Source organism: Entelurus aequoreus, linkage group LG22 (genome assembly GCF_033978785.1).
Source record: "Entelurus aequoreus isolate RoL-2023_Sb linkage group LG22, RoL_Eaeq_v1.1, whole genome shotgun sequence".
Taxonomy (NCBI): Eukaryota; Metazoa; Chordata; class Actinopteri; order Syngnathiformes; family Syngnathidae; genus Entelurus; species Entelurus aequoreus.
The window spans coordinates 36,999,046-37,023,532 of NC_084752.1; the positions used below are offsets into that span (position 1 = coordinate 36,999,046).

Below are 24,487 nucleotides of genomic sequence, written 5' to 3' on the forward strand. Positions count from 1 at the left end.
GTGAGACCTACATAGGAGGTTTTTGTTTCATGTCTCTACGACATTCCTACTGGAAGTTACTGGCAGTTTTGTCTGTGTTTTCTTCCTAGGTGGCGCTAAAGCGCAATTTTGAGTTTTGGGGCTAGGTTTTTTGATTAGATCGCAATTTTCGCCAGTCCTGATGTGTGTGTCCAGTTTGGTGAGTTTTGAAGCATGTTAAGGGGGTGAAATTATAGCTCAAAGAGGCAAAGGTGAATGTTTTTACAAAACTTTTGTTTTGACGGGGGAATTGCAAACTTCCTGTTGATTTTTGCTGAAGGATGTCAGTGTATGAAATCTAGGTCTAAGTGAGACCTACATAGGAGGTTTTTGTTTCATGTCTCTACGACATTCCTACTGGAAGTTACAGGCAGTTTTGTCTGTGTTTTCTTCCTAGGTGGCGCTAAAGCGCAATTTTGAGTTTTGGGGCTAGGTTTTTTGATTATATGGCAATTTTCGCCAGTCCTGATGTGTGTGTCAAATATAGTGAGTTTTGAAGCATGTTAAGGGGGTCAAATTACAGCTCAAAGAGGCGGCGGTATAATAATAATAAAACCTTACAAATACAATAGGGTCCTCTGTCCCAAAGGGACATTCGGTCCCTAACTAGAGCGCAATTTTGAGTTTTGGGGCTAGTTTTTTTTATTAGATCGCAATTTTTGCCAGTCCTGATGTGTGTGTCCAGATTGGTGAGTTTTGAAGCATGTTAAGGGGGTGAAATTATAGCTCAAAGAGGCAAAGGTGACTGTTTTTACAAAACTTTTGTTTTGAAGGGGGAATTGCAAACTTCCTGTTGATTTTTGCTGAAGGATGTCAGTGTATGAAATCTAGGTCTAAGTGAGACCTACATAGGAGGTTTTTGTTTCATGTCTCTACGACATTCCTACTGGAAGTTACAGGCAGTTTTGTCTGTGTTTTCTTCCTAGGTGGCGCTAAAGCGCAATTTTGAGTTTTGGGGCTAGGTTTTTTGATTAGATCGCAATTTTCGCCAGTCCTGATGTGTGTGTCAAATATGGTGAGTTTTGAAGCATGTTAAGGGGGTCAAATTACAGCTCAAAGAGGAGGCGGTATAATAATAATAAAACCTTACAAATACAATAGGGTCCTCTGCCCCAAAGGGACATTCGGTCCCTAACTAGAGCGCAATTTTGAGTTTTGGGGCTAGGTTTTTTTTTTTATTAGATCGCAATTTTTGCCAGTCCTGATGTGTGTGTCCAGTTTGGTGAGTTTTGAAGCATGTTAAGGGGGTGAAATTATAGCTCAAAGAGGCAAAGGTGACTGTTTTTACAAAACTTTTGTTTTGACGGGGGAATTGCAAACTTCCTGTTGATTTTTGCTGAAGGATGTCAGTGTATGAAATCTAGGTCTAAGTGAGACCTACATAGGAGGTTTTTGTTTCATGTCTCTACGACATTCCTACTGGAAGTTACAGGCAGTTTTGTCTGTGTTTTCTTCCTAGGTGGCGCTAAAGCGCAATTTTGAGTTTTGGGGCTAGGTTTTTTGATTAGATCGCAATTTTCGCCAGTCCTGATGTGTGTGTCAAATATGGTGAGTTTTGAAGCATGTTAAGGGGGTCAAATTACAGCTCAAAGAGGCGGCGGTATAATAATAATAAAACCTTACAAATACAATAGGGTCCTCTGCCCCAAAGGGAGATTCGGTCCCTAACTAGAGCGCAATTTTGAGTTTTGGGGCTAGGTTTTTTTTTTATTAGATCGCAATTTTTGCCAGTCCTGATGTGTGTGTCCAGTTTGGTGAGTTTTGAAGCATGTTAAGGGGGTGAAATTATAGCTCAAAGAGGCAAAGGTGAATGTTTTTACAAAACTTTTGTTTTGACGGGGGAATTGCAAACTTCCTGTTGATTTTTGCTGAAGGATGTCAGTGTATGAAATCTAGGTCTAAGTGAGACCTACATAGGAGGTTTTTGTTTCATGTCTCTACGACATTCCTACTGGAAGTTACAGGCAGTTTTGTCTGTGTTTTCTTCCTAGGGGGCGCTAAAGCGCAATTTTGAGTTTTGGGGCTAGGTTTTTTGATTAGATCGCAATTTTCGCCAGTCTTGATGTGTGTGTCAAATATGGTGAGTTTTGAAGCATGTTGAGGGGGTCAAATTACAGCTCAAAGAGGCGGCGGTATAATAATAATAAAACCTTACAAATACAATAGGGTCCTCTGCCCCAAAGGGACATTCGGTCCCTAACTAGAGCGCAATTTTGAGTTTTGGGCCTAGGTTTTTTTATTAGATCGCAATTTTTGCCAGTCCTGATGTGTGTGTCCAGTTTGGTGAGTTTTGAAGCATGTTAAGGGGGTGAAATTATAGCTCAAAGAGGCAAAGGTGACTGTTTTTACAAAACTTTTGTTTTGAAGGGGGAATTGCAAACTTCCTGTTGATTTTTGCTGAAGGATGTCAGTGGATGAAATCTAGGTCTAAGTGAGACCTACATAGGAGGTTTTTGTTTCATGTCTCTACGACATTCCTACTGGAAGTTACAGGCAGTTTTGTCTGTGTTTTCTTCCTAGGGGGCGCTAGAGCGCAATTTTGAGTTTTGGGGCTAGGTTTTTTGATTATATGGCAATTTTCGCCAGTCCTGATGTGTGTGTCAAATATGGTGAGTTTTGAAGCATGTTAAGGGGGTCAAATTACAGCTCAAAGAGGCGGCGGTATAATAATAATAAAACCTTACAAATACAATAGGGTCCTCTGCCCCAAAGGGAGATTCGGTCCCTAACTAGAGCGCAATTTTGAGTTTTGGGGCTAGGTTTTTTTTTTATTAGATCGCAATTTTTGCCAGTCCTGATGTGTGTGTCCAGTTTGGTGAGTTTTGAAGCATGTTAAGGGGGTGAAATTATAGCTCAAAGAGGCAAAGGTGAATGTTTTTACAAAACTTTTGTTTTGACGGGGGAATTGCAAACTTCCTGTTGATTTTTGCTGAAGGATGTCAGTGTATGAAATCTAGGTCTAAGTGAGACCTACATAGGAGGTTTTTGTTTCATGTCTCTACGACATTCCTACTGGAAGTTACAGGCAGTTTTGTCTGTGTTTTCTTCCTAGGGGGCGCTAAAGCGCAATTTTGAGTTTTGGGGCTAGGTTTTTTGATTAGATCGCAATTTTCGCCAGTCTTGATGTGTGTGTCAAATATGGTGAGTTTTGAAGCATGTTGAGGGGGTCAAATTACAGCTCAAAGAGGCGGCGGTATAATAATAATAAAACCTTACAAATACAATAGGGTCCTCTGCCCCAAAGGGACATTCGGTCCCTAACTAGAGCGCAATTTTGAGTTTTGGGCCTAGGTTTTTTTATTAGATCGCAATTTTTGCCAGTCCTGATGTGTGTGTCCAGTTTGGTGAGTTTTGAAGCATGTTAAGGGGGTGAAATTATAGCTCAAAGAGGCAAAGGTGACTGTTTTTACAAAACTTTTGTTTTGAAGGGGGAATTGCAAACTTCCTGTTGATTTTTGCTGAAGGATGTCAGTGGATGAAATCTAGGTCTAAGTGAGACCTACATAGGAGGTTTTTGTTTCATGTCTCTACGACATTCCTACTGGAAGTTACAGGCAGTTTTGTCTGTGTTTTCTTCCTAGGTGGCGCTAGAGCGCAATTTTGAGTTTTGGGGCTAGGTTTTTTGATTAGATCGCAATTTTCGTCAGTCCTGATGTGTTTGTCAAATATGGTGAGTTTTGAAGCATGTTGAGGGGGTCAAATTACAGCTCAAAGAGGCGGCGGTATAATAATAATAAAACCTTACAAATACAATAGGGTCCTCTGTCCCAAAGGGACATTCGGTCCCTAACTAGAGCGCAATTTTGAGTTTTGGGGCTAGGTTTTTTTATTAGATCGCAATTTTTGCCAGTCCTGATGTGTGTGTCCAGTTTGGTGAGTTTTGAAGCATGTTAAGGGGGTCAAATTATAGTTCAAAGAGGCAAAGGTGACTGTTTTTACAAAACTTTTGTTTTGACGGGGGAATTGCAAACTTCCTGTTGATTTTTGCTGAAGGATGCCAGTGTATGAAATCTAGGTCTAAGTGAGACCTACATAGGAGGTTTGTGTTTCATGTCTCTACGACATTCCTACTGGAAGTTACAGGCAGTTTTGTCTGTGTTTTCTTCCTAGGGGGCGCTAAAGCGCAATTTTGAGTTTTGGGGCTAGGTTTTTTGATTAGATCGCAATTTTCGCCAGTCCTGATGTGTGTGTCAAATATGGTGAGTTTTGAAGCATGTTAAGGGGGTCAAATTACAGCTCAAAGAGGCGGCGGTATAATAATAATAAAACCTTACAAATACAATAGGGTCCTCTGTCCCAAAGGGACATTCGGTCCCTAATTAAGAAATTAAGTTAATAACCCACAGAGAACAATGCATACATATGCATTTGCATTATTTGTGAGAAAACAAAGACCGATAAAACTTGACTAAAAAAACTGTTTATGTATATAGTTTACCTTTGGAAGAATGTCTCACTGCACGATCTCCTGAGGATACCTCCTCTTCTTTTGAAAGTCCTTTCAGTCTCTTGGGGGGTGGGATCTCTTCCTCCTCAGTGGTTGGAAAGGCCCCCTCTTCTGTTGGTTCAAGGTAATAAACATTCAGTGTCATGCTTACCATAGGCCACATGCACTTCTAGAGTGCTAACCAAATGGAACTTCAGAAAAAATTCTAAATAACAGAATATTAAGACATATTTTGTCATTAAAACTACTGCGAATACTGTCGAATACATTTAATAAACCACAAAAATGAGTATTGACATTACATACCATTATCCAGAAATGAACCGTTTTCGTCCTCTCTGGTAAGATCTTCCTCTTCAGTTTCCACAACACTTTCTGTGGGAGACATACCATGTTAAGCTTATAATTGAGTTCAAACTAAACAAAAGGATGGAAAAAAATGATAGACAAAGGAAACAACAAAGATGACAACATACCATTTGGACCAATTGTGATTTCATCTAAGTTCTTGCCATGGAAGTCTGATAACTGACCTTGCTTGAGTGCCATCAAAACTTTGCTGATTTTTGCCAGCTGCAGTGTCTTTTCAGGGAGTCTATAGAATTTGCGATGGATTCTAATATCATGGCCAAGAAAGTTGGCCAGCTGGTCCATCTCTGTGTCTGTCATGTTTTGCACAGTTGAAAGGGTGGCAGCATGTTTTCATAGTTTGGTGGACATAAGTGACACAGGACACTTTGCATGCCATGCTTTTGCATAGTCTCGTATGCAGTCTGAACCACGGAAATGCGACATCGCTGTGGCTCTTGCAAACAGGTAACTATTGTCTTTGAGAACCCCACAAGTTTCTCTGTACTTAAAGGCCTACTGAAATGAGATTTTCTTATTCAAACGGGGATAGCAGATCCATTCTATGTGTCATACTTGATCATTTCGCGATATTGCCATATTTTTGCTGAAAGGATTTATTAGAGAACATCGACGATAAAGTTCGCAACTTTGGTCGCTGATAAAAAAAAAGCCTTGCCTGTACCGGAAGTAGCGGTTTTCGGGTGACTGATGCAGGTTTGAGGCGACAACTTGGCATGTGTCTCCACAGTACCTTTCTGGTAAACAGTCCTTGGCAATGTGCATACAATCATTTCCTTTAGCTTCTTTAGATGGTCGTTTGAATGGCACTAGTTCACCCTTTTCTGACTCCTAATAGCAGCATTGTGAGCATAGTTCCCTTTATTACGAATATAGTCTAGCTCAGGGGTCACCAACCTTTTTGAAACCAAGAGCTACTTCTTGGGTACTGATTAATGCGAAGGGCTACCAGTTTAAAAACACTTAAATAAATTGCCAGAAATAGCCAATTTGCTCAATTTACCTTTAACTCTATGTTATTATTAATAATTAATGATATTTACACTTAATTGAACGGTTTAAAAGAGGAGAAAACACGAAAAAAATGACAATTAAATTTTGAAACATAGTTTATCTTCAATTTCGACTCTTTAAAATTCAAAATTCAACCGAAAAAAAAGAAGAGAAAAACTAGCTAATTCGAATCTTTTTGAAAAAATTAAAAAAATAATTTATGGAACATCATTAGTAATTTTTCCTGATTAAGATTAATTTTAGAATTTTGATGACATGTTTTAAATAGGTTAAAATCCAATCTGCACTTTGTTAGAATATATAACAAATTGGACCAAGCTATATTTCTAACAAAGACAAATCATTATTTCTTCTAGATTTTCCTGAACAAAATTTTTTAAAGAAATTCAAAAGACTTTGAAATAAGATTCAAATTTGATTCTACAGATTTTCTAGATTTGCCAGAATATTTTTTTTGAATTTTAATAATAATAAGTTTGAAGAAATATTTCACAAATATTCTTCGTCGAAAAAACAGAAGCTAAAATGAAGAATTAAATTAAAATGTATTTATTATTCTTTACAATTAAAAAAATAAATTTACTTGAACATTGATTTAAATTGTCAGGAAAGAAGAGGAAGGAATTTAAAAGGTAAAAAGGTATATGTGTTTAAAAATCCTAAAATCATTTTAAGGTTGTATTTTTTCTCTAAAATTGTCTTTCTGAAAGTTATAAGAAGCAAAGTAAAAAAAATTATGAATTTATTTAAACAAGTGAAGACCAAGTCTTTCAAATATTTTCTTGGATTTTCAAATTCTATTTGAGTTTTGTCTCTCTTAGAATTAAAAATGTCGGGCAAAGCGAGACCAGCTTGCTAGTAAATAAATAAAATGTAAAAAATAGAGGCAGCTCACTGGTAAGTGCTGCTATTTGAGCTATTTTTAGAACAGGCCAGCAGGCTACTCATCTGGTCCTTACGGGCTACCTGGTGCCCGCGGGCACCGCGTTGGTGACCCCTGGTCTAGCTGTTTCCTTCTCTCCATGGAACTCGTTGGAAAGCTAAGAGCTGTGGCTACTTCCAGTCTGTTTTTGTGTGCACTTTCTAGATGCCTTGCCGTCTTGGCATAAGGTTTACTGCAATACAAGCAATTATGTCTTTTGTTGTAAACTCTATTTCCATGTTTTTTGAGGGGAGCACAAACAACTACGGTGTCAATTGTTTCCTGACTTGAGCAGAGTTCCTCTGTCCCAGTGACATCAGGTGTTATGCTGTTTATGTCCAAGTCCATGTGGTCTACTGTATATATGTCATTCATCTAAAAGTGTGAAACAAAATCAATGTGAGGTTTTTAAAATATCCTAAATCTCTGATGTCCATCATACCTATACATATAACTTCTTAAAAGTCTTTATAGACAACCAATTAGCATTAAATTAGAGCTACTTCCACTATAAACCAGTCCAAATGAAAAGCAAATGCAACACAAAGTGATTCAAAAGGTTTCTTGGAGCAAGGCTGATGTTCTTAATTAAATGCACCTGTTGGTAAAAGTTCTCTGTGTTGCCCTCAAAAAAATGTATCCTTAACTCTTTGTAGTAAAATATATAAGTTGAGATGACAATACAAATAGTATAGGCTTTTTGTGAAAACAACATTGATAAAACTTTTGGTTATGAACAAATTGTTCTTGTACAAATGATAGTCAATAACCTCCATTTATAAGAAAGATGTGCTTACCTTTTGGTTTAAACAGCTTATTTTCGTATTTCATTAGCCGACATCTCCTGCAGACAAACCACCTTTGTTATGGGGACCAGGTGGAAGTGATTAGATTTAGATTTAGATTTATTGGTCCCCGTTGGGGAAATTCATTTCCACTGCCGAACATTTAAACAATAGACATTACACATCACAAAAACAAAAATAACAAAAAGACATCATACATGACCAACACATTTACAGGCTTGTCAGACAGGTCGTTCGGGCCTGCTGTTTAGGGCGGCTATAGCTGCAGGGATCAGGCTTTTCCTGAGGCGGGCCCTCCGGAATTTGATGGTTCTGTACCTGCGCCCTGATGGTAGTGGGATTATGTATTGGTGTAGTGCAGGGGTCACCAACCTTTTTGGAACCAAGAGCTACTTCTTGGGTACTGATTAATGCGAAAGGCTACCAGTTTGATACACACTTAAATAAATTGCCAGAAATAGCCAATTTGCTCAATTTACCTTTAACTCTGTTATTATTACTAATTAATGATATTTACACTTAATTGAACGGTTTAAAAGAGGAGAAAACACGAAAAAATGACAATTAAATTTTGAAACATAGTTTATCTTCAATTTCGACTCTTTAAAATTCAAAATTCAACCGAAAAAAAGAAGAGAAGAACTAGCTAATTCGAATCTTTTTGAAAAAATTAAACAAATAATTTATGGAACATAAATAGTAATTTTTCCTGATTAAGATTAATTTTAGTATTTTGATGACACGTTTTAAATAGGTTAAAATCCAATCTACACTTTGTTAGAATATATAACAAATTGGACCAAGCTATATTTCTAACAGAGACAAATCATTATTTCTTCTAGATTTTCCAGAACAAACATTTGAAAAGAAATTCAAAAGACTTTGAAGTAAGATTTAAATTTGATTCTACAGATTTTCTAGATTTGCCAGAATATTTTTTTTTAATTTTAATCATAATAAGTTTGAAGAAATATTTCACAAATATTCTTCGTCGAAAAAACAGAAGCTAAAATGAAGAATTAAATTAAAATTTATTTATTATTCTTTACAATAAAAATTTTTTTTTCACTTGAGCATTGATTTAAATTGTCAGGAAAGAAGAGGTAAAAGGTAAAAAGGTGTATGTGTTTTTTCTCTAAAATTGTCTTTCTGAAAGTTATAAGAAGCAAAGTAAAAAAATTAATGAATTTATTTAAACAAGTGAAGACCAAGACTTTAAAATATTTTCTTGGATTTTAAAATTCTATTTGAGTTTTGTCTCTCTTAGAATTAAAAATGTCGAGCAAAGCGAGACCAGCTTGCTAGTAAATAAATACAATTTAAAAAATAGAGGCAGCTCACTGGTAAGTGCTGCTATTTGAGCTATTTTTAGAACAGGCCAGCGGGCTACTCATCTGGTCCTTACGGGCTACCTGGTGCCCGCGGGCACCGCGTCGGTGACCCCTGGTGTAGTGGGTGACTGATATCCTGGACTATCGTGTTTGCCAGTCGAATGATGGACCTGTGGTTTAAATCTGAAATGTTGGGTGTGGGTAGGCCGATGATTTTAGCTGCTATGTTTGTAATGCGTGTGAGTTGGTTACAGAAAGCATGGTGAAAAGAGATGTGGAACAGTACATAAGGATGGGTTGAACAATGCTTTGGTAAAGTAATAACAGGAGATGAGGTGCAACGTATAGTCCTTTAAGTTTTCGGATGGCTGACAGTCTTTGTTGACTTCTTTTTTGAATGTCCGTGGTGTGCTGATCAAAGGTGACTTTATTGTCCAAGGTTACGCCCAGGTATTTAAAAGTGTCAACTGTTTTAACTGTTTGTGTGTTTATGATGATGGAGTGCTGAGGTGGGGGGGGGGGGGGGTTGAACCTTATTTCTTCTGTTTTATTGACATTGATTTCTAGATAACTGGCTGTGCATGACTCTGTGAAATCTTTGACTATGTTATGATAGTCCAGGATGGATTGACTGTTGGAGAGGAGTGTGAGAATGGCTGTGTCATCTGAGTTTTTTAAGTATGCTGTGGTGGGTGAGATGCTACGGCAGTCATTGGTGTAAAGCAGGGGTCTCCGGCCCGCGAGACGTTATTTTGCGGCCCGCACCTTATAATGAAAATGTAATGTTAGTGCGGCCCGCGAGTTTTATATGAATGGCGCTTGACAGCGTCATACTTGCCAACCCTCCCGATTTTTCCGGGAGACTCCCGAATTTCAGGGCAACCATTCTCTCGAATGTATTCACCCAAACAACAATATTAAGGGCGTGCCGTGATGGCACTGCCTTTAGTGCCCTCTACAAACAGCGTGCCGGCCCAGTCACATGTTGTATTTTGCTTCTGCACACACACATAAGTGACTGCAAGACATACTTGCTCAACAGCCACACAGGTCACACTGAGGGTGGCTGTATAAACAACTTTAACACTGTCACAAATATGCGGCACACTGTGAACCCACACCAAACAAGAATGACAAACACATTTCGGGAGAACATCCGCACCGTAACACAACATAAAAACAACAGAACAAATACCCAGAACACCTTGCAGCCCTAACTCTTCCAGGCTACAATATACACCCCCGCTACCACCAAACCCCGCCCCGGGAGATTGTCGGGAGGGGCACTGAAATTCGTGAGTCTCCGGAGAAATCAGGAGGGTTGGCAAGTATGTTGCTAAGAAGGGATAGCCATTCAAAGAAGGGGAATTCATTAAAAAGTGCATGTTAGAATTTTTAAAGAAATCTTTTCTTGCGGCCCAGCCTCCCAGTTTCTGCATCCAGTGGCCCCCAGGTAAATTGAGTTTGAGACCCCTGTTCTAGAACGTGTAGATGTTAGTAGGAACACACCTTGGGATCAACCTTCTAGAACATGTAGATGTTAGTAGGAACACACCCTGGGATCAACCTTCTAGAACGTGTAGATGTTAGTAGGAACACACCCTGGGATCAACCTTCTAGAACGTGTAGATGTTAGTAGGAACACACCCTGGGATCAACCTTCTAGAACATGTAGATGTTAGTAGGAACACACCCTGGGATCAACCTTCTAGACCATGTAGATGTTAGTAGGAACACACCCTGGGATCAACCTTCTAGAACATGTAGATGTTAGTAGGAACACACCCTGGGATCAACCTTCTAGAACATGTAGATGTTAGTAGGAACACACCCTGGGATCAACCTTCTAGAACATGTAGATGTTAGTAGGAACACACCCTGGGATCAACCTTCTAGAACGTGTAGATGTTAGTAGGAACACATCCTGGGATCAACCTTCTAGAACGTGTAGATGTTAGTAGGAACACACCCTGGGATCAACCTTCTAGAACGTGTAGATGTTAGTAGGAACACACCATGGGATCAACCTTCTAGAACATGTAGATGTTAGTAGGAACACACCCTGTGATCAACCTTCTAGAACATGTAGATGTTAGTAGGAACACACCCTGGGATCAACCTTCTAGAACATGTAGATGTTAGTAGGAACACACCCTGGGATCAACCTTCTAGAACATGTAGATGTTAGTAGGAACACACCCTGGGATCAACCTTCTAGAACATGTAGATGTTAGTAGGAACACACCCTGTGATCAACCTTCTAGAACATGTAGATGTTAGTAGGAACACACCCTGGGATCAACCTTCTAGAACGTGTAGATGTTACTACGAACACACCCTGGGATCAACCTTCTAGAACGTGTAGATGTTAGTAGGAACACACCCTGGGATCAACCTTCTAGAACATGTAGATGTTAGTAGGAACACACCCTGGGATCAACCTTCTAGAACATGTAGATGTTAGTAGGAACACACCCTGGGATCAACCTTTTAGAACGTGTAGATGTTAGTAAGAACACACCCTGGGATCAACCTTCTAATCTAGAACGTGTAGATGTTAGTAGGAACACACCCTGGGATCAACCTTCTAGAACATGTAGATGTTAGTAGGAACACACCCTGGGATCAACCTTCTAGAACATGTAGATGTTAGTAGGAACACATCCTGGGATTAACCTTCTAGAACATGTAGATGTTAGTAGGAACACACCCTGGGATCAACCTTCTAGAACATGTAGATGTTAGTAGGAACACACCCTGGGATCAACCTTCTAGAACGTGTAGATGTTAGTAGGAACACACCCTGGGATCAACCTTCTAGAACATGTAGATGTTAGTAGGAACACATCCTGGGATCAACCTTCTAGAACATGTAGATGTTAGTAGGAACACACCCTGGGATCAACCTTCTAGAACATGTAGATGTTAGTAGGAACACACCCTGTGATCAACCTTCTAGAACATGTAGATGTTAGTAGGAACACACCCTGGGATCAACCTTCTAGAACATGTAGATGTTAGTAGGAACACACCCTGGGATCAACCTTCTAGAACATGTAGATGTTAGTAGGAACACACCCTGGGATCAACCTTCTAGAACATGTAGATGTTAGTAGGAACACACCCTGTGATCAACCTTCTAGAACATGTAGATGTTAGTAGGAACACACCCTGGGATCAACCTTCTAGAACGTGTAGATGTTACTACGAACACACCCTGGGATCAACCTTCTAGAACGTGTAGATGTTAGTAGGAACACACCCTGGGATCAACCTTCTAGAACATGTAGATGTTAGTAGGAACACACCCTGGGATCAACCTTCTAGAACATGTAGATGTTAGTAGGAACACACCCTGGGATCAACCTTTTAGAACGTGTAGATGTTAGTAAGAACACACCCTGGGATCAACCTTCTAATCTAGAACGTGTAGATGTTAGTAGGAACACACCCTGGGATCAACCTTCTAGAACATGTAGATGTTAGTAGGAACACACCCTGGGATCAACCTTCTAGAACATGTAGATGTTAGTAGGAACACATCCTGGGATCAACCTTCTAGAACATGTAGATGTTAGTAGGAACACACCCTGGGATCAACCTTCTAGAACATGTAGATGTTAGTAGGAACACACCCTGGGATCAACCTTCTAGAACGTGTAGATGTTAGTAGGAACACACCCTGGGATCAACCTTCTAGAACATGTAGATGTTAGTAGGAACACATCCTGGGATCAACCTTCTAGAACATGTAGATGTTAGTAGGAACACACCCTGGGATCAACCTTCTAGAACATGTAGATGTTAGTAGGAACACACCCTGGGATCAACCTTCTAGAACATGTAGATGTTAGTAGGAACACACCCTGGGATCAACCTTCTAGAACATGTAGATGTTAGTAGGAACACACCCTGGGATCAACCTTCTAGAACATGTAGATGTTAGTAGGAACACACCCTGGGATCAACTTTTTAGAACGTGTAGATGTTAGTAGGAACACACCCTGGGATCAACCTTCTAGAACATGTAGATGTTAGTAGGAACACACCCTGGGATCAACCTTCTAGAAGGTGTAGATGTTAGTAGGAACACACCCTGGGATCAACCTTCTAGAACATGTAGATGTTAGTAGGAACACACCCTGGGATCAACCTTCTAGAGCGTGTAGATGTTAGTAGGAACACACCCTGGGATCAACCTTCTAGAACATGTAGATGTTAGTAGGAACACACCCTGGGATCAACCTTCTAGAAGGTGTAGATGTTAGTAGGAACACATCCTGGGATCAACCTTCTAGAACATGTAGATGTTAGTAGGAACACACCCTGGGATCAACCTTCTAGACCATGTAGATGTTAGTAGGAACACATCCTGGGATCAACCTTCTAGAACATGTAGATGTTAGTAGGAACACACCCTGGGATCTACCTTCTAGAACATGTAGATGTTAGTAGGAACACACCCTGGGATCAACCTTCTAGAACATGTAGATATTAGTAGGAACACACCCTGGGATCAACCTTCTAGAACATGTAGATGTTAGTAGGAACACACCCTGGGATCAACCTTCTAGAACGTGTAGATGTTAGTAGGAACACACCCTGGGATCAACCTTCTAGAACATGTAGATGTTAGTAGGAACACACCCTGGGATCAACCTTCTAGAACATGTAGATGTTAGTAGGAACACACCCTGGGATCAACCTTCTAGAACATGTAGATGTTAGTAGGAACACACCCTGGGATCAACCTTCTAATCTAGAACGTGTAGATGTTAGTAGGAACACACCCTGGGATCAACCTTCTAGAACATGTAGATGTTAGTAGGAACACACCCTGGGATCAACCTTCTAGAACATGTAGATGTTAGTAGGAACACACCCTGGGATCAACCTTCTAGAACGTGTAGATGTTAGTAGGAACACACCCTGGGATCAACCTTCTAGAACATGTAGATGTTAGTAGGAACACACCCTGGGATCAACCTTCTAGAACGTGTAGATGTTAGTAGGAACACACCCTGGGATCAACCTTCTAGAACATGTAGATGTTAGTGGGAACACATCCTGGGATCAACCTTCTAGAACGTGTAGATGTTAGTAGGAACACACCCTGGGATCAACCTTCTAGAACATGTAGATGTTAGTAGGAACACACCCTGGGATCAACCTTCTAGAACATGTAGATGTTAGTAGGAACACACCCTGGGATCAACCTTCTAGAACGTGTAGATGTTAGTAGGAACACACCCTGGGATCAACCTTCTAGAACATGTAGATGTTAGTAGGAACACACCCTGGGATCAACCTTCTAGAACATGTAGATGTTAGTAGGAACACACCCTGGGATCAACCTTCTAGAACATGTAGATGTTAGTAGGAACACACCCTGGGATCAACCTTCTAGAACATGTAGATGTTAGTAGGAACACACCCTGGGATCAACCTTCTAGAACATGTAGATGTTAGTAGGAACACATCCTGGGATCAACCTTCTAGAACATGTAGATGTTAGTAGGAACACACCCTGGGATCAACCTTCTAGAACATGTAGATATTAGTTGGTGTAAAGGTGACATGATTAAACACACACACACAGGTGGTGACAGGTGACATGAGTGTGGTCACATGACATGAGTGTGGTCACATGACATGAGTGTGGTCACATGACATGAGTATGGTCACATGACATGAGTGTGGTCACATGACATGAGTATGGTCACATGATATGAGTGTGGTCACATGACATGAGTGTGGTCACATGACTGTACAGGTGACATGAGTATGGTCACATGACATGAGTGTGGTCACATGACATGAGTATTGTCACATAACATGAGTGTGGTCACATGACACGAGTGTGGTCACATGATGTGAGTATTGTCACATTATATGAGTGTGGTCACATAACATGAGTGTGGTCACATGACATGAGTATGGTCACATGACGTGAGTATTGTCACATAACATGAGTGTGGTCACATGACATGAGTGTGGTCACATGACGTGAGTATTGTCACATAACATGAATATGGTCACATGACGTGAGTATTGTCACATAACATGAATATGGTCACATGACGTGAGTATTGTCACATAACATGAATATGGTCACATGACGTGAGTATTGTCACATAACATGAATATGGTCACATGACATGAGTGTGGTCACATGACTGTGCAGGTGACTGCTGGCTGTTGGCGGCCATCGCCTCGCTGACCTTGAATGAGTTCGTGATGGCTCGTGTTGTTCCTTCAGACCAGGACTTTGATGACAACTACGCCGGAATCTTCCACTTCCAGGTTAGATCTTGTCCTACTTCCTGTTGTGCTGCCACACCCCACCTGTGTGTGTGTGTGTGTAGCTGTGGCAGTTTGGCGAGTGGGTGGACGTGGTGATTGACGACAGGCTGCCAGTCAAAGACGGAGAGCTGCTATTCGTCCACTCGGCTGAGGGGCGGGAGTTCTGGAGCGCCCTGCTGGAGAAGGCCTACGCCAAGTAAGCTAGCACAGTCATGAGTTAGCATGTGAGTTAGCATGTGAGTTAGCATGTTGTGCGTGCAGGGTGTGCGGCTGCTACGAGGCCTTGTCGGGGGGCTCCACCACGGAGGGCTTTGAGGACTTCACAGGGGGCATCGCTGAGAACTTTGACCTTCAGCGCCCCCCCAGCAACCTCTTCCACATCCTGGTCAAGGCCTTGGAGGCGGGGTCACTGCTGGGCTGCTCCATCGACGTCAGTCTCCTCCCCCGCAGGTGTGCACGCCTCACACCTGAGCCTCACCAGTGGGCGTGTCTCCACAGATCACCAGCGCCGCCGACTCGGAGGCGGTCACGCGCCAGAAGTTGGTCAAAGGCCACGCCTACTCGCTGACGGGGGCCGTGGAGGTCAGAGGTCACCTGGTGCAGGTGAGACCGCAAAGAGGCGCTGACCTCCGTGTGACCTCTGTGCACAGGTCAACTACAGAGGAGGTCGGGAGAAGTTGGTGCGTGTGAGGAACCCGTGGGGTCAGGTGGAGTGGACCGGCGCCTGGAGTGACGGGTATTGAACACAAACACACCAGCTGTAGTGTTAGCGTGGTGCTAGCTGCTCTGTCTTCAGCTCGCCAGAGTGGAACTCGGTGGAGGGTCCGTGTCCTCACGCCAACGCCGAGGATGGAGAGTTCTGGTAGGTTCCCGCTGCTAACTGTGCTAGCTGCATGCTAACCATCTGATTGACAGGATGTCCTACAGACAATTCCTGCGCCACTAACTATTTGATTGACAGGATGTCCTACAGAGAATTCCTGCGCCACTAACTATTTGATTGACAGGATGTCCTACAGAGAATTCCTGCGCCACTACTCCCGCATCGAGGTGTGCACTCTGACCCCGGACACCATCTTGGACGACTCGGTCAAGCACTGGAGCGTCAACAAGTTCGATGGCGCCTGGCGTCGCGGTTCCACTGCTGGCGGCTGCAGGAACCATCCCTGTGAGCGCCTCCTTAGTTCAGCACCTTCCTAGCCCTTTTGTCATCTGGAACATACATCCATCCATTTGTCCCTTTCGGGGGCGCGGGGGGTGCTGGAGCCTATCCCAGCTGCATTCGGGCGTATTTATTTACTGTAAATATGTATTGGATCTTTCTGTGTGGAGTTTGCATGTTCTCCCCATGACTGTGTGGGTTCTACTCCGGCTTCCTCCCACCTCCAAAGACATGCACCTGGGGATAGGCCCCTCCCACCTCCAAAGACATGCACCTGGGGATAGGCCCCACCCACCTCCAAAGACATGCACCTGGGGATAGGCCCCTCCCACCTCCAAAGACATGCACCTGGGGATAGGCCCCTCCCACCTCCAAAGACATGCACCTGGGGATAGGCCCCTCCCACCTCCAAAGACATGCACCTGGGGATAGGCCCCACCCACCTCCAAAGACATGCACCTGGGGATAGGCCCCTCCCTCCTCCAAAGACATGCACCTGGGGATAGGCCCCTCCCACCTCCAAAGACATGCACCTGGGGATAGGCCCCACCCACCTCCAAAGACATGCACCTGGGGATAGGCCCCTCCCACCTCCAAAGACATGCACCTGGGGATAGGCCCCACCCACCTCCAAAGACATGCACCTGGGGATAGGCCCCTCCCACCTCCAAAGACATGCACCTGGGGATAGGCCCCTCCCTCCTCCAAAGACATGCACCTGGGGATAGGCCCCTCCCTCCTCCAAAGACATGCACCTGGGGATAGGCCCCACCCACCTCCAAAGACATGCACCTGGGGATAGGCCCCTCCCACCTCCAAAGACATGCACCTGGGGATAGGCCCCTCCCTCCTCCAAAGACATGCACCTGGGGATAGGCCCCTCCCTCCTCCAAAGACATGCACCTGGGGATAGGTTGATTGGCAACACTAGATGGTCCCTAGTGTGTGAATGTTGTCTGTCTATCTGTGTTGGCCCTGTGATGAGGTGGCGACTTGTCCAGGGTGTACCCCGCCTTCCGCCCCATTGTAGCTGAGATAGGCTCCAGCGACCCCAAAAGGGACAAGCGGTAGAAATGGATGGATGGATGGATGTATTGTACCATATTTAATATGCTACCTCATATTTACAGTAACTATGCAAGGTAACATATTTACAGTAACTATGCGAGGTAACATATATTTACAGTAACTATGCAAGGTAACATTTACAGTAACTATGCGAGGTAACATATATTTACAGTAACTATGCAAGGTAACATATTTACAGTAACTATGCGAGGTAACATATATTTACAGTAACTATGCAAGGTAACATATATTTACAGTAACTATGCAAGGTAACATATTTACAGTAACTATGTGAGGTAACATTTACAGTAACTATGCGAGGAAACATATTTACAGTAACTATGCAAGGTAACATATTTACAGTAACTATGCGAGGTAACATATTTACAGTAACTATGCAAGGTAACATATATTTACAGTAACTATGCAAGGTAACATTTACAGTAACTATGCGAGGTAACATATTTACAGTAACCATGCAAGGTAACATATTTACAGTAACTATGTGAGGTAACATTTACAGTAACTATGCGAGGTAACATATTTACAGTAACTATGCAAGGTAACATTTACAGTAACTATGCGAGGTAACATATTTACAGTAACTATGCAAGGTAACATATTTACAGTAACTATGCAAGGTAGCATATTTACAGTAACTATGCAAGGTAACATATTCAAAGTAACTATGCGAGGTAACATTTACAGTAACTATGCGAGGTAACATATTTACAGTAACCATGCAAGGTAACATATTTACAGTAACTATGCGAGGTAACATATTTACAGTAACCATGCAAGGTAACATTTACAGTAACTATGCGAGGTAACATATTTACAGTAACTATGCAAGGTAACATATTTACAGTAACTATGCAAGGTAACATATATTTACAGTAACTATGCGAGGTAACATATTTACAGTAACTATGCAAGGTAACATATTTACAGTAACTATGCGAGGTAACATATCTACAGTAACTATGTGAGGTAACATATTTACAGTAACTATGCAAGGTAACATATTTATAGTAACTATGCAAGGTAATGTATCTACAGTAACAATGCAAGGTAACATATTTACAGTAACTATGTGAGGTAACATATTTACAGTAACTATGCAAGGTAACATATTTACAGTAACTATGCAAGGTAACATATTTACAGTAACTATGCAAGGTAACGTATCTACAGTAACAATGCAAGGTACCATATTTATAGTAACTATGTGAGGTAACATATTTACAGTAACTATGCAAGGTAACATTTTTATAGTAACTGTGCAAGGCGATGTATCTACAGTAACAATGCAAGGTAACATATTTACAGTAACTATGTGAGGTAACATATTTACAGTAACTATGCAAGGTAACATATTTATAGTAACTATGTGGGGTAACATATTTACAGTAACTATGCAAGGTAACATATTTATAGTAACTATGCAAGGTAACGTATCTACAGTAACAATGCAAGGTAACATATTTATAGTAACTATGTGAGGTAACATATTTACAGTAAGTGCAAGGTAACATATTTATAGTAACTATGCAAGGTAACGTATCTACAGTAACAATGCAAGGTAACATATTTACAGTAACTGTGAGGTAACATATTTACAGTAACTATGCAAGGTAACATATTTACAGTAACTATGCAAGGTAACATATTTATAGTAACTATGCAAGGTAATATTTGTAATTGACGGTGAGGTAGGAGTAGTTGAAGTGTGATGTGTGTGCAGATACGTTCTGGATGAACCCTCAGTTCGTGGTCAAGCTGGACGAGGAGGACGACGACCCCGAGGACGGCGAGGCGGGCTGCAGTTTGGTCCTGGGTCTGATCCAGAAGAACCGCAGGAAGCTCCGCAAACAAGGCGAGGACATGCACACCATCGGCTTCGCCATCTACGAGGTGGGAGGAGCTTCTTCAGGGAGGACCATAAAAGGTCATAGGCTGATTCCACCCCTCTTCTCCGGCAGGTTCCCAAGCAGGTGGGGTGAAAGGTCACGGTCAAGGGGCCGGCCCACGCTGATCGCTGGCTCTTTTCCCGCCTCAGTTCCACGGCCAGCAGCAGGTGCACCTGGACAAGAACTTCTTCCTGACGCACGCTCAGACCGCCAAGTCCGAGACCTTCATCAACCTGCGCGAGGTCAGCACCCGCTTCAAGCTGCCACCTGGCGAGTACCTGGTGGTGCCCTCCACCTTCGAGCCGCACCTCAACGGCGACTTCTGCATCCGCGTCTTCTCCGAGAAGGGCTCGCAGACCGTGTAAGTGGGCGTCGGCCTCCCCGTAGTCCCACAGGAAGTCTAACTGTGCTAACTGTGTTCAGACCCTTTGACGACCCGGTCAGCGCAGATCTGGACGACGTGAGTCAAACGCCACAGCGTTAGCGTTAGCAATGCTATGCTAACAAAGCCTTATTCCCGCAGGAAATGGTGTCGGAGCAGGAAGTGGATGCCGGGTTCCGGGGACTCTTCGCCAAGCTAGCAGGAGGCGTATGTAGCATCACGCTAATCTCTGTGCTAACATGTTATGGGAGGGGAAATAGCCGCTAGCAGCGTTAGCACACATGCTAACACATTTACTGCAGGACATGGAGATCTCGGCGGCGGAGTTGAGGACCATCATGAACAAGATCGTGGCTAAACGTGAGTCCGTCTTTGCTCACCCACGCTAACGCGGCGCTAAACTAGCTGTGGTCTGCCGCTGACAGGAAGTGACATCAAGACGGACGGCTTCAGCATGGAGACCTGCCGAGTCATGGTCAACCTCATGGACGTATCCAAGTCATAGCAGCTGCCTTGTCTGCTAGCATTTTGCCTCGCTGTTAGCCTTTAGCCTCACTTTTAGCCTTTAGCCTCGCTTTTAGCATTTAACCTCCCTTTTAGTATTTAGCCTGGCTTTTTGCATTTAGCCTTGCTGTTAGCCTTTAGCTTCCATGTTAGCATTTAGCCTCGCTTTTAGCATTTAGCCTCGCTTTTAGCATTTAGCCTCGCTTTTAGCCTTTAGCCTTGCTTTTAGCCTTTAGCCTCGCTTTTAGCATTTAGCCTCGCTTTTAGAATTTAGCCTCGCTTTTAGCCTCTAGCCTGGCTTTTAGCATTTAGCCTCGCTTTCAGCATTTAGCCTGGCTTTTAGCATTTAGCCGGGCTTTTAGCATTTAGCCTCGCTTTTAGCATTTAGCCTGGCTTTTAGCATTTAGCCTCGCTTTTAGCCTCTAGCCTCGCTTTTAGCATTTAGCCTCGCTTTTAGCCTTTAGCCTTGCTTTTAGCATTTAGCCTTGCTTTTAGCATTTAGCCTCGCTTTTAGCCTTTAGCCTCGCTTTTAGCCTCTAGCCTGGCTTTTAGCCTTTAGCCTCGCTTTTAGCCTTTAGCCTCGCTTTTAGCATTTAGCCTCGCTTTTAGCCTTTAGCCTCGCTTTTAGCCTCTAGCCTGGCTTTTAGCATTTAGCCTCGCTTTTAGCATTTAGCCTCGCTTTTAGCATTTAGCCTCACTTTTAGCATTTAGCCTTGCTTTTAGCATTTAGCCTGGCTTTTAGCATTTAGCCTCGCTTTTAGCATTTAGCCTTGCTCAGCCCTGACGTCTCACTTGTCGGCCATCTTGGAGTGATGTCATTCACCTGTTTGGAGAAGAAGTTGTTTGCTAAAAGGAACTTGGGCGCATTTGTTGTGCTGACTGTTCATTTGGTGGAGTGTGAACAAAGTCCAGGACCAAACGGGGACCAAGACCAGGACTACGGTTGAACAAGTGAATGGTTGTGTATTTGGAGAGCAAAGTGACACAGGTGTTAGCGTGAAGATGACAGTAGAAAGCTTTTCAAAGTGCTAACACGCTCCTTGACTCGACGCCAGGACAGCGGCAACGGCAAGTTAGGTCTGTCCGAGTTCGCCACCTTGTGGAAGAAAGTCCAGCGCTACCTGGTAGGACATGACCTTTCACCCTTTGATCCCTACTGCATGTGACCGAGTCCTTGTGTCGCCTCACAGTCCCTCTACAAGAAGAACGACGTGGACAACTCGGGCACCATGAGCACGCCTGAAATGAGAGTGGCCTTCAAAGACGCAGGTCAAGCCTTAGCTCAATGCTAACCATAGCTACACACACAAACCTTAGCTCAGTTCTAACCATAGCTACACACACAAACCTTAGCTCAGTGCTAACGCTAGCTACACACACAAACCTTAGCTCAATGCTAACCATAGCTACACACACAAACCTTAGCTCAATGCTAACCATAGCTACACACACAAACCTTACCTCAGTGCTAACGCTAGCGACGCATACAAACCTTAGCTCAGTGCTAACCATAGCTACACACAAACCTTAGCTCAGTGCTAACGCTAGCAACGCACACAAACCTTAGCTCAGTGCTAACCATAGCTACACACACAAACATTAGCTCAATGCTAACCATAGCTACACACACAAACATTAGCTCAATGCTAACCATAGCTACACACACAAACCTTAGCTCAGTGCTAACGCCAGCTACACACACAAACCTTAGCTCAGTGCTAACGCTAGCGACGCACACAAACCTTAGCTCAGTGCTAACCATAGCTACACACACAAACCTTAGCTCAGTGCTAACGCAAGCAACGCACACAAACCTTAGCTCAGTGCTAACCTTAGCTACGCACACAAACCTTAGCTCAGTGCTAATGCGAGCAACAAACACAAACCTTAGCTCAGTGCTAACCATAGCTACACACACAAACATTAGCTCAATGCTAACCATAGCTACACACACAAAAATTAGCTCAATGCTAACCATAGCTACGCATACAAACCTTAGCTCAGTGCTAACGCTAGCAACACACCCAAACCTTAGCTCAATGCTAACCATAGCTACACACACAAACCTTAGCTCAATGCTAACCATAGCTACACACACAAACCTTAGCTCAGTGCTAACGCTAGCGACGCACACAAACCTTAGCTCAGTGCTAACCATAGTTACACACACAAACCTTAGCTCAGTGCTAATGCTAGCAACGCACACAAACCTTAGCTCAGTGCTAACCATAGCTACACACACAAACATTAGCTCAATGCTAACCATAGCTACACACACAAACATTAGCTCAATGCTAACCATAGCTACACACACAAACCTTAGCTCAGTGCTAACGCCAGCTACACACACAAACCTTAGCTCAGTGCTAACACTAGCGACGCACACAAACCTTAGCTCAGTGCTAACCATAGCTACACACACAAACCTTAGCTCAGTGCTAACGCTAATAACGCACACAAACCTTAGCTCAGTGCTAACCTTAGCTATGCACACAAACCTTAGCTCAGTGCTAATGCTAGCAACAAACACAAACCTTAGCTCAGTGCTAACCATAGCTACACACACAAACATTAGCTCAATGCTAACCATAGCTACACACACAAACATTAGCTCAATGCTAACCATAGCTACGCACACAAACCTTAGCTCAGTGCTAACGCTAGCAACACACACAAACCTTAGCTCAATACTAACCATAGCTATGCACACAAACCTTAGCTCAATGCTAACGCTAGCTAGCAACACACACAAACCTTAGCTCAATGCTAACGTTGACATGCTAGCGTGTGCCCCTGCAGGTTTCACGCTCAACAACGCTATCTACCAGCTGCTGGTCGCTCGCTACGCCGAGCCCGACTTGACCTTGGACTTTGACAACTTTGTGGGCTGTTTGATGCGTCTGGAGATCATGTTCCGTAAGCTAGCTCTTAGTCCAAGCAGCTGTTAGCATGTGCTAACAAAGTGTTTGCTGTATTTGTCTTGTTAGCATGTGCTAACAAAGTGTTTGCTACTATTTGTCTTGTTAGCATGTGCTAACAAAGTGTTTGCTACTATTTGTCTTGTTAGCATGTGCTAACAAAGTGTTTGCTACTATTTGTCTTGTTAGCATGTGCTAACAAAGTGTTTGCTACTATTTGTCTTGTTAGCATGTGCTAACAAAGTGTTTGCTACTATTTGTCTTGTTAGCATGTGCTAACAAAGTGTTTGCTACTATTTGTCTTGTTAGCATGTGCTAACAAAGTGTTTGCTACTATTTGTCTTGTTAGCATGTGCTAACAAAGTGTTTGCTACTATTTGTCTTGTTAGCATGTGCTAACAAAGTGTTTGCTGTATTTGTCTTGTTAGCATGTGCTAACAAAGTGTTTGCTACTATTTGTCTTGTTAGCATGTGCTAACAAAGTGTTTGCTACTATTTGTCTTGTTAGCATGTGCTAACAAAGTGTTTGCTACTATTTGTCTTGTTAGCATGTGCTAACAAAGTGTTTGCTACTATTTGTCAGGGATCTTCAAGAAGTTGGATCCTAACGAGAGCGGTTCCATCGACCTCGACTTCAACCAGGTACCAAGTTCTTTCCAAGTCTCATCTCATCTACTTCCTGTTTCAACTTCCTGATCTTTGTCTTCCTGCAGTGGTTGACCTTCTCCATGCTGTGACTCCACTTCCTGTTTGTCACCTGACTCCACTTCCTGTTTCTCACCAACCATTTAAATAAAAATACATTTCAAACTACACTTAGCATGTCTGCTAGCATTTGGCCTCGTTGTTAGCGTTTAGTCTCACTTTTAGCATTTAGCCTCTCTTTTAGCATATAGTCTCACTTTTAGCATTTAGCTTTTAGAATTGAGCCTGTCTTTTAGCATTTAGCCTCCCTTTTAGCATTTAGCCTCCCTTTTAGCATTTAGCTTCGCTTTTAGAATTTAGCCTGGCTTTTAGCATTTAGCCTCCCTTTTGGCTTTTAATGTACCTTTTAGCATTTAGCCTTGCTTTTAGCCTTGCATTTAGCCTCACTTTTAGCTTTTAATTTCCCTGTTAGCATTTAGCCTCACTTTTAGCATTTAGCCTCACTTTTAGCTTTTAATTTCCCTGTTAGCATTTAGCTTCGCTGTTAGCATTTAGCCTTGCCTTTAGCATTTAGCCTTGTTTTTAGCGTTTAGCCTCGCTGTTAGCGTTTAGCCTTGCCGTTAGCGTTTTGCCTCGCTTCTAGCGTTTAGCCTCGCTTTTAGCATTTAAGTCTCCCTTTTAGCATTTA

General features: G+C 42.5%; 1 protein-coding gene across 1 annotated transcript in view; it reads left to right on the plus strand.

Annotated features, from left to right (window-relative positions):
• Positions 1–23,968, plus strand: part of LOC133639632 (calpain-2 catalytic subunit-like) — a 33,656-nt gene extending 9,688 nt beyond the window's left edge. Inside the window, exons 3-21 of the mRNA XM_062033111.1 lie at positions 15,092–15,210; positions 15,273–15,406; positions 15,472–15,640; positions 15,709–15,792; positions 15,861–15,946; positions 16,007–16,072; positions 16,218–16,378; positions 19,185–19,354; positions 19,423–19,434; positions 19,500–19,711; positions 19,774–19,810; positions 19,874–19,939; positions 20,035–20,092; positions 20,158–20,222; positions 21,292–21,360; positions 21,427–21,505; positions 23,036–23,152; positions 23,738–23,796; positions 23,868–23,968. Of these exons, the coding sequence (XP_061889095.1) occupies positions 15,092–15,210; positions 15,273–15,406; positions 15,472–15,640; positions 15,709–15,792; positions 15,861–15,946; positions 16,007–16,072; positions 16,218–16,378; positions 19,185–19,354; positions 19,423–19,434; positions 19,500–19,711; positions 19,774–19,810; positions 19,874–19,939; positions 20,035–20,092; positions 20,158–20,222; positions 21,292–21,360; positions 21,427–21,505; positions 23,036–23,152; positions 23,738–23,796; positions 23,868–23,891 (1,787 nt within the window). The 3' untranslated portion in view covers positions 23,892–23,968. The remainder of the gene's footprint in view (positions 1–15,091; positions 15,211–15,272; positions 15,407–15,471; positions 15,641–15,708; positions 15,793–15,860; positions 15,947–16,006; positions 16,073–16,217; positions 16,379–19,184; positions 19,355–19,422; positions 19,435–19,499; positions 19,712–19,773; positions 19,811–19,873; positions 19,940–20,034; positions 20,093–20,157; positions 20,223–21,291; positions 21,361–21,426; positions 21,506–23,035; positions 23,153–23,737; positions 23,797–23,867) is intronic.
• Positions 23,969–24,487: the final 519 nt, after the last annotated feature.